At 38.5% G+C, this 11,366-nt stretch overlaps 1 protein-coding gene across 1 annotated transcript; it reads right to left on the bottom strand.

Annotated features, from left to right (window-relative positions):
* Positions 1 to 4,760: 4,760 nt before the first annotated feature.
* On the bottom strand, positions 4,761 to 10,438 carry purbb (purine-rich element binding protein Bb). The gene has a single exon (XM_052116220.1). The coding sequence runs from the start codon at positions 10,210 to 10,212 to the stop codon at positions 9,319 to 9,321; it is 894 nt and encodes a 297-aa protein (XP_051972180.1). The 5' UTR covers positions 10,213 to 10,438; the 3' UTR covers positions 4,761 to 9,318.
* Positions 10,439 to 11,366: the final 928 nt, after the last annotated feature.

An 11,366-nucleotide genomic window follows, 5' to 3' on the forward strand; every position in this document is an offset into this window, starting at 1 on the left:
GCTATTATGGGTTGTTTGGAAACACATGCTCTGGAATTATATATATTCCTCCTAGAGAATTAATCCAATCGCCACCAAACTCGGTCAGCATGAAGTCAAGTCATTGAGGATGCTACATTGCAGACGGATTTTTGATATCTCGAACGTTTTGGCCGTGGCGAGGAAATTAATTTATGACTAAAAAAGGACATATGAAGTGTGTTATAACTTAGTTAGTTCTATCTACAGTTACAAAACTCGGCGTGTATATTGTTCTCGTCGAGCCGAACAACTTTCTAATTTACAGTCATTAGCTCCGACCAACAGACAGTCAGATATTTTGGTTTGAATGTGGAACACATAGCAAATGAACTTTGAAGCTCCAAAAGCACATAAAGGTAGCATAAAAGCAATCCATACGACTCCATTGGTATAATTCATAATTCCCGCAGTGTACTTGCTTGTTAAATTAGCTACTACAAAATATATAAATACATTTACTATCTTAACTTTAATGATGTACTTAACATAATGATAAATAATCTTAAAATATTATATCAGTATGCTATGTATTGTGAATACACCCATGTTAAACATAAAAATGTACTTCCATTGCATATCATAGGAACACATAAGCGTAAATTATAATTACATTACTAAACCTGTACAAAGACCTCCAGATAAATACTGGCCTTCTGGATTAACACATATAAGTGCTGCAAAAGATATTGGCCTATGACATCCTATGACATTAAAAATTATTCTACATTTGAATTACCTCATAGATGTGACTATTGTGGTTCACAGTCATAGGCCCTGTCCCAAATGGCACACTTCATATGAATTTTCAGTCTTGTGTACTTATTTCATGTGTCCATTAACTCCATGAGACCGTAGGGTGTCTCATTTTTCATTTTAGGTATCAGAAGGGTGCTCACGCATACTTTGTGGTTGATATGTGCCCTCGATGCGCACTTTTGCAGAGCCCACACTGATGCAAGGTCTACAGCACACATCTTCTCGACAGTCAAAGCGAGGTTACGTTATTGCCCATCGTGCACAGCAACCCTAAAGGCACGGGGGTGGCGGTGTCACTGGCTTGGGCCCGCCATCGCTGCTTGCAGCTATATTTGCATTTTCAAATGTTTAAATAACTGCAAAATTAAGATTAAAAGTTAGTTCCAGATAGCAAACGTTACGTACACTGGTGGCCAAACGTTTGGAATAATGTAAAGATTTTGCTGTTTTGGAAGGAAATTGGTACTTTAATTCACCAAAGTGGCATTCAACTGATCACAAAGAATAGTCCAGACATTACTGATGTAAAAATACAGCATCACTATTTGAAAAAAGTCACTTTTGATCAAATCTAGACCATTTCCAGCAGCCATCACTGCAACAACTTATCCTTGAGTAATCATGGTCATTGGTAATTTGGAACTAGAAAATCACTTGTCATTATATCAAACACAGTTGAAAGCTATTTGGTTCATTAAATGAAGCTTAACATTGTCTTTGTGTTTGTTTTTGAGTTGCCACTGTATGCAGTAGACTGGCATGGCTTAAGGTCAATATTAGGTCAAAAATGGCAAAAAAGAAACCGTTTTCTCTATAAACTCGTCAGTCAATCATTGTTTTGAGGAATGAAGGCTATACAATGCTTGAAATTGCCAAAAAACTGAAGATTTTATAAAAAGGTGTACACTACAGTCTTCAAAAACAAAAGGACAACTGTCTCTAACAAGGACAGAAAGAGATGTGGAAGACCAGATGTACAACTAAACAAGAGGATAAGTACATCAGAGTCTCTAGTTTGAGAAATAGACGCCTCACATGTCCTCCGCTGACAGCTTCATTGAATTCTACCCGCTCAACATCAGTTTCATGTACAACAGTAAAGAGAAGACTCAGGATGACTTATGGGAAGAATTGCAAAGAAAAAGACACTTTTGAAACAGAAAATCAAAAAGAAAAGGTTTGAGTGGGCAAAGAAACACAGACATTGGACAACAGATAATTGGAAAAGAGTGTTATTGATCTTAACCCCATTGAGCTTTTGTGGGATCAGCTAGACTGTAAGGTGTGTGAGAAGTGCCCCGACAAGACAGTCACATCTATGGCAAGTGCTACAGGAAGTGTGGGGTGAAATGTCACCTGAGTATCTGGACAAACTGACAGCTAGAATAACAAGGATCTGCAAATCTGTCATTGCTGCATGTGAAAGAATTTTTGATGAGAACTCTGAAGTAGTTTAAGAAGTTCTCAAACATTTTTCAAATTGTAATAGTAATTTTTCACGTTATTAATGTCCTGACTATAAATTGTGATCAGTTGAATGCCACTTTGGTGAATAAAAGTACCAATTTCTTACAATAAGAGCAAAATCTGTACATTATTCCAAACTTTTGGCCGCCAGTTTACATCTCCTGTGATGTCCGTTTAAGATAGTTTCATCTGGAAAGCATCACATCTTTAAAAGATTCGATTTGCAAACATTCTAAATCGTAAACGTCTCGTATACATCTGCTGAATGTCTTATAGATGTAAACACACACATCATGTGCTATCAGGGTAGTTTGCACTTTTCATATGGCAGCAAAGCTTTGTGTTAAGACAAAAAGACTTTCAAGATTTAAACACCTATATTCTCAAATAAGGCTAAACAAAACAGTAACCAACCTAGATGATGGAATTGTTACAAATATCTGTACAAATTGGATTGTTTTTATTCACACGTTTGTAAATAAAAACAAAGATTAGGTTTCTTAGTGGGTTCACATGCGCATGCAGCAGAATGTATGTCTCGCATTCTGGGCACATGGCAACACCAGCTAAATATAGCTTGCCAGCCGAGCAGCACGCTGGGATCAGGGTTTCTTCCTTTGAACGCAGAATCCCCATCACGTAATCCCCTCCCCTCCTCTTTACTCTTCTCTGCTCATGTGTTACTCTCCCTCAGACATGCACCAGGGAACTCGATATGGTTGCCAAAAGCAGCACTTTGTTTACAGAGTCAAGCGTCCTGTGCACACTGCCACTGTTCTGGTTCCCCGGGGACTTGGATGCCTCAAACTGTGATGCATGATGGCTAAATAAAAATCTATTCACTAAAAATGCTGTGTTGTCTTCCACCCTGCTGTTTGCTGTCATACAAAATACATCAGAAAATGTCAAGTGCTTTGTCACACATTAAGCTACTTGCAGTTCTCTCAAGGTAAACATTTATCAGCTTGTGTTACTTGGTAATCTGATCCATGACATTGGTGTTGCATGCTCTCTACCAATTGAGCTACAGCAACATATCTTTTTTTTTTTTGTATCTGTACTTAAACACAAAATAAAAAAATTACTTGCATTTTCTCTGTAGCAATAATCATTTCTAAGAAATGACGACCTCAATCAGAATAAGGACTGACCTGCCAGTTGCTCTTTTGGTCTACATTTAATACTTACAGACTCTTTGTAACCAATTGAATGTTCATGAGGTCACAGCAGGGAAGTCGCTGCATTTGAAATAATCCTGGCCTAATTTGGCAGAGGCCTCAGCATGGCATTATGTCCCCATATGCCACTCCTATCTGAAGTGCCACCCTGTCTAATTCCTTGATTGGGAGGGGGGTCAACCAGGACACAGACCATATTATCACCTAGCAACCTTTCAACTCAATAAAGAATGTGTCTAACATCCCCATCCAACCAAATGATCATCAACAAAAAGGCTGCAGACGAAACAACAGACATCTGTGTGACAAGAGATGCTGCAAAGTTGGTAAATTACACATATTAGAAAGTTGCACTCTAGTACTGAACATTTTTGCATCATAGCAACACGTCTTACCAAGCACAAGTCACTTTTTAAGATTTTGCAAGTCATGCATTTGAATGCAATATGACATGGAATTAATTAACAACCCATTTTTAGAGTGTAATTTGAACGCCAAAACACAGCCAGCATCCACTTTTGTGGGCATGATTGAACGGCAACATGGAGGCTGGAGGTCAAGTTCAACCACAAGAGCATCTCGATGTACATCAATGTTAATGCAACATCAAATTACTGCATAAAAGAAAATGCTTAATTTCCCACAACAGTAGCCTAAACCAGGTATTTATTTTTATTAACATTTTGTTGCAAATGACCTCCAAATAAGATCAACTTGCGAGGGACCCGCTTTCTGAAATACAAAGGCAACTACATATTTTCATGTATAGATACCCAATTATATTGTGTGAGAAAAATAGTAAGCATAGTATTATAAAGACAATATGTTGTAAAATTAAATAATGTGCTAAACGCAAAATTAAATATAGTTATTGTACTAAAGCCAAAAGAAAAGATTAAAATATTATCTGGAAAATATTTACTTTGAATTAAGTTGGCATCATATGTATTGCTAGATGTATATACATTTTAAGACCATTTCAATTCAGTTGAATTATATAGCGCTTTTGAAAATTCATATTTTACAGAGAAAATTACAGAGAACGGACAAACAAAACAAACACAAAAATACAAAGTTAAAGTTAGGGCTGTCAATAGAATAATTGCAATTGATCTTTTTCCATCCAGTCTTTGGAAGCAGAATGAAACCCTAATAACGTCAAATTCTGTAAACGTCACCTATTTTACACCTATTTTTTTTTATGTTATTACACAGACGCCCTGGCACCCCCTTGTGAATCCTCAGACACCAGTTTGAAAACCCCTGCCCTTAACAATGCCTAAATAGCTGTTTGGCTATTAGTTAACATCAATAACCCGAACGGCCTATATAATGTCAGCTGGAAAATACAATGTTTTCATCAAGTAATAACACTGTAATGAAAGATTACAAATAAAAAAATGTAAACTGTAGAATAACGTACACAGATAAATTGTGGACAAAATAAATGGTCAATTTTGATTTCATGTTGACTTTAAACCTAGAAAACATGACCAGAGTACAAAAACAAGAAGACAGACACCAGGCCAGAAGGTGAAATGCTTTCCATCATTTATAATTTCCTTTATTCTGTTACAAACATACATAGCATTTTCTAAATATAGGCTTGTATACCTAAAAAAAAAAAAACAAGAGGAAAACAAAAACAACTAATGGTGTAGCCATGGGAAAAATGGAAGACTGCCAGTTCTGATGGAGGCATTCTGGTGTTGGGGCAAGGCTTGATGGGCAGATACTTTGAGTATCTGAGACCTGAGCTCTTGACAGTGTCCAGCAGTAGCCTGTGAATGCAACTTCAATATTATGTAACAGATCGTGAACATGAATCACGCAAATGTATATATATATATATATATATATATATATATATATATATACACACACACACACACACACACACACACACATATATTGAGAATGCCAAGAACCTGAGTTTAAACCAGACAAGGACATTCTGATGTTAAAATCTCTGCTAAAAACATTAGATATTTTGGAAAAATAGCAACCTTTTTGAAAAATATTGTTCTATGAATAGTGAAGCTTGTGCGTACGACCTGGAAAACGGTGTTCGAAAAGACTGGTTGACACATGGATGCTGTTAAGAGCTCGGGTGAATCACCTGGAATAACGTAACATTCTTTGAAAAGTTCTGATATTTCGAACAGATGTATTGTTCACTCAAAAGCATTCAAACACATGGTGATGCCCCAATGAACTTTTACACATATCCTAACTTTAGGAAACAGGACGACATATCGGCCAATTGTGAGAGTCGGTGAAGACCCTGACAGGAAATTAACACATTATCCCATCCCTCTGGATGAGTATTGCTTCCTGCCGCTTATTTCTTAGTGTTAAGGCGGTAACAAAACACGAAGCTTTACAGCACATATTCTCACACACGCACATATATACATACATAACTCACATAATAAATCTGAAACAAACACAGCTAAGTTTCGTCAAAAGAAAGTCAATTTCTGGTTTTCACTCTTGCTTTATGATTTCAAATGGACTGGTCATCCAAAAAGTGCTGCAAAATTCTACTCCACTTTTGACATTTAGTTGCCTATAGTGTTTGCATAAAGGCCAGAGTATACTTCGTCTTCTGCACAGTGCGAGTGGAGCACATTTCGTCAAATCAGCACAGTTTGCATGGACTGTCCGCATCTTTGCACATCATCAAAGTGTGCATGTGTCAAACGCATCTACTTTGAAAGGCTGAGCACTCGACAGTGTGCGAGATGGAATAGCATGCAGAAAATGAAGTATACCCTTGCCTTTAATTTTCGCAGTTATACGCCCTCAAAAGACTCAAAATGGCTTATTGTCAGTGATTTACGCATGGTAAAGAAACCGTAGAAGCAAAATTAATCAACAATCTTGGTTCCTCAGAATGTCACATTCACTATATACGTCCTGGCCTTCTTAAACTGAATTTAGCATACAGCATTCATAAGTTATACAATCAAAACAAATGCATATTATGATCTATAAATGGTGCTATTGTTGATTTAGACACGCCACTGTAACCACAAAGTGCTGTAGAGCCACAAAAATATTCCAAATCTCCTTCCTACGGCGACTTTGCAAAAAAAGCAGCGAGTCGTGATGTAAAGCTATCTCGAACCCCCTTTACTCCTAAAGGGTGCCTCCCATTTACAAATGCTCAGTTTAGTGGAGCAATCTGAACAGCAGTTGAGGAGGGAGGGTCGGGGTGGGACGCAAGAATGTCCTGCCAACAGCTGCTGTGTCACGCTTGGCGTTCAGGCTGCCAAATCAGGCACTGTTTTGTAAAGTTAGTCTACACACGTTGTTACCATAAGAGTGCCAGCTATTTATTATCAACAAGCCAAATCACTTGAGCCAAAGTTCATTGGATCACTAAAAACCCTGCATGCCGCATATCAAGCAAAACTCAGTGGCATGTTATCTGGATTTCCCACTACATGGCTGCAGCAGCCCCGTCACATGCAGTAAATGTGGTCTGCTGATGTAATAGCATTTGCAGTAGTGAGTGGATGGCTCAACAATCGGGCCCTTGTCCCTCTCAACACATCAGAGCCAATGCCACAGCTGAATCCACGGCCACCAGAGCAGGAATGCATACCCTCCTCATGCTTCTCGCATTAAAATAGACAGCCTGCTAAGTCAGCTAGCGAAGGAACAGCTGCCGCAATTGTGGATGTAGAGAAAATGAATCTGGATGAATCAGGCATAATGGCCCCCGCTAACAATTTTAGTTGCAGTTTACAGATAGTGGGTAAAAACTCGCTATGTTAAAGGGATTGTTCACTCAAAAATGAAAATTATGAAATGCACCATTCAAAAATGAACTATCCCTTTAGAATCAATCAATTGATTTCAAACTTGGCTCGAAGCAATTCCACTTTTAACAAATCATTTAGGTAGGATATTGATATATCACAGCAGTGTACACGACTCAAACAGCTGCCATTTAACATTATTGTATTTAACATATAACAGTATGGATGGTCAAAGGAAGCTTTGAACATTAACACAAAACTCTCTTGCTCCCAAATCAATGGACATCAAGAATGTCACAGAATGAAAATAGAAGTGCACAGATGAAATATTTTTAAACATATTTTTGGTGAGACACTTGGACAATTTTTCACCCAGTATATGCTTCTCTTTTAATGAGTAATAATAATAAACAAAAACGTGTTGCATTAATATAGTTGCAGATACTACGCAAGAAAAGAAATCAATTAAATAAAAGGCAAATGCGGGACGGGCACCCACAGAAATGGACTTACTAAAAGACCACTGAAGACTTTTGATATCAATTGTATAAACAAAAAACGTAATGATGTGCGCACTGTAAACTCAAGAGGATTATGGGAGGGGCTAGGGGGGGTGACATTTAATTGAGCTATCTATAATATGCAGTAATAGATGCATTACTATTGACGTCCTTTAATAACGATACTATACTCTTCCACCAAAAAACAAAAAAACACTGGACAATATTTCAAGTTTATCTTTTTTTTTTCAAAATTAGCTTGTTGAGCTTTAATAATTCTTTACTTTATATATAACTTTTACTTTAAGTATTCAAAAATATGCTGGTTTGTTTACATATTCTCTCTTATAGAATGATCTTTCATCAAAAACAAAACAACAACACAAAAAGGAGAGGGATAAAAATACACAAATTCATGTAGCTTTATCCTTTATATTAAATAATAATGAGTGTTATCATGCTATAATTCTATTCACTTATGCAGTCTGTCTTTAAATATTCAGAGGGGACCTTATGTCCAACATAGTAAGAAAGATTTGGACCCAAGTCAAGAAAAAGCTCTTTGTATGTTGAACCCTACCCCTAAATATAACATAGGTCCCCTACAGGATGCAGCCATATTTTCAGTTTATAACACTGGAAGAGAGTTTAAACTTCCAGTAAAATGAAGTCACTGCTAGACAGATTCTGACTTCCGAATTAAATTATTTGAGACCATCTGAACACAAAATAGGGGTTGAAACTTTCATGTTTAAAGGGATAGATCACCTAAAATTGTCTATTCTGTCATCACTGACATTTTCCTCGCATTGTTCCAAGCCTGTATGAGAATGTTAGCTTCAGACAGTCACCATCCACTTTCACTGTACGGACAAAATATACAATGGAAGTGAATGGTGATTAGGTACTGTGTAAAGTAGAAAGACACACAGGTTTGGAACAACGACAGAGTTATTTATTTTTTTTGTTGAACTCTCTCTCTCTCGCTCGCTCTCTTTAAAAGACATTTCCCTCCAAATCTAAATTTAAAACATGTCATTCTCAAATCAGCAAGCCATAAAACTCTTGCATAAATGTAGATGGATACGTGGCTTTTCAAATGAAGCCTAAAGAAAACAAACATCCTAAAACAATAAATCAGGAGACCCTTGGGAACATCACAATAAAATAAGCTGAGAACACATCTTTCTGTAGTCACGTCACAATGTAATGATGACGTTCTTTAAATTGCACATTTTGATATCAGTTGTTAAGCCCACATAGCCTGATTTTCATGTGCCGACTCCGTTTCAAATTCGGAAGTCTTACTGTTGGATTTACCAAAGATTTAATTGTTAACTAAGACAATTAAACTTGCTGGTTTAACAGGACAGGGCAGCATACATTTTTCAAAATCAAATTATCATTAAGGGCCCCTACTTCATGGGGCACAGGACAAGGAGACCCCTGATGACAGCCCCACATATGAACATCCTTCACCAATGGCTTCTTATAAATGACCCCCCCCACATTTAAACTTCACAGATCTATTTTTCTGTCAAATGAATAGTATGACACAATATCATGGTAGGCAGTTTGAGTTCAATTCATGCACTTCTCTTTTCTCATACACTTATTGAACTCTACATGTCAGTCATCGTCCACATCTTCCCCTTCCGACTCCTCTCTCCTCTCGAACATCTTATCCCGGTGTCTCTCCTGGATCTCCTTCATCTCCTCGGCATAACGACAGAAAGCTCCTCCAAACTTACCCCAGGCTTTGAAGGGAATGGTGATGGAGTTCCTGTAGCTGGGTTTGACCTCGCTGACCCGCAGGAACACCCCGTACTTGTTGGAGCCGACGTCGAAAAAGAACCTCTTGGAGTCCACGATGATGGAGGTGCCCTCGGGCAGCTCTCCGTATCCCCCCGGGACGCCGGCACCCCCGCTCAGCTCCTCGTCCTCGCCGCCGTAGTCGTCGATGAGTTTGGCCAGGGCGTCGCGGAACTCGATCAGGCCCTGCGCAGGGAGTGCGATAGTCTGGCCGGCCTGCACGGCGCCCCCGGGGCCGCCGCCGACTCCGAAGCCCGGCCCTCGATTGACGGTCTGCCGGATTCGCAGGAACCTCCCGCGCTGGTTCTCCTTCAGGTCGAGGTAGTATTTGCGGTTCTCGCGCACCAAGAACTCGCTTTTGAGCGCCCGCCTTGGACCGCCGTCCTCGCCGCTGGAGGACTGCGCGATCTGCTCCGGGCTGCTGGGCCCCAGCTGGGCGTAGTGCTCAATGAAATCCCCGAGGTAGTCGCGGAACTCCACCGCTACGGACATGGACAGAGTCAGACGGCTCTTGGAGCCCCCAGCTCCCACCTCCGCTATCTTAATGAAGCGACCCTTCGAGTTCTGCTTGACGTCCAGGTAGAAGCGCTTGTTCTGGATGTCCAGGCGCTTGGACGCAAGCTCCTGGGTCTCCTGCTCCCGCTGGAAGTGCTGGAAGCCGCCGCCGCCGCTACTACCACCGCGCTCGCTCCCACTGTCTCCATCCGCCATCTTCACCACCTCCAGCTAACTTCTCCCACAGAGAAACGCTCCTTTCTCTGCCCCTGCTCCAGCACACTCGGCTCTCAGCACCACAGCATTGGCCTCACGTCTGCCAATAACAGGGACTGCGCACGCGGAGGGTCACTCATAGGTTTGAGCGCTTGTCATTCGGAGCACAAAGGAGGTGATGTCAGGCTCCATTGGATAGAGACATTTCCTCCTCCTGTGCATGCATTTCCTGTCCTTCTGGGGCTCACATGATGCTTTGAAGGAGAATTATTATTAATAATAATATAATAATAAGAAGAAGAAGACTTTAAAACAAATGAATGAATTTATATTTCATATAAAATCCTCCTTCTACTCAGAAAAAAAGTTTTTTAGATTTATGTTTCCAGGATATTGTAGGAATAATAGGTACTAATAAATATAATAATAAAATGATGATGATGATATATTATATTCTTTAAGACAAATCAATTATTTTATATAGCATATAAGAACCTCCTTGGACTAAGAAAAAAGTGATTGGGATTTATTTGTCAAGGTCATTATAGAGTTTGGAAGCTTTGAAGAAGAAATAATACTGATCAGTATAATAATAATAATTTGTATTATGCTAAATGTTTTATGTAGCATATAATAAACTTTCTGGACCTAGATAAGAGTTTGGATTACATTTTGCCATGTCATGATAGAGTTTAGAAGCTTAGAATAAGAAATAATAGGTACTAACCAATATAAAAACACTGTTTATGATAATAATTAACAGAATTTTTAAATAGCATATAATAACCTCCTTGGACCCCAAAAAAGGGTTTTATATTTATTTTTCCATGTCATTGAAGAGTTTGGAAGCTTTGAAGTTAAAATAATACTGATATATACAATAATAATATTTAATACAGAATTATCATATATTTATTAACCTGTTTGATTGTCAAGATAAAAGTGTTTGGAATTATTTTTCTCTTGTCATTATAGAGACTGGAAGCTTTGAAGAAGAAATAGAATTTGTTTTTCTATGTTTGGGGTATGAAACATTTGACTTAAAAATAAATAAAAGTTGTTTTTTTATCCTCGTATAGAGAAAAATCATACTGTGCTTTTTAGAAACTGTGCTTTAGAAGACAAACATATTAATAAAATAATATCAAAGCAAT

This window comes from Xyrauchen texanus, chromosome 43 (assembly GCF_025860055.1).
Source record: "Xyrauchen texanus isolate HMW12.3.18 chromosome 43, RBS_HiC_50CHRs, whole genome shotgun sequence".
In the NCBI taxonomy this organism is placed as follows: Eukaryota; Metazoa; Chordata; class Actinopteri; order Cypriniformes; family Catostomidae; genus Xyrauchen; species Xyrauchen texanus.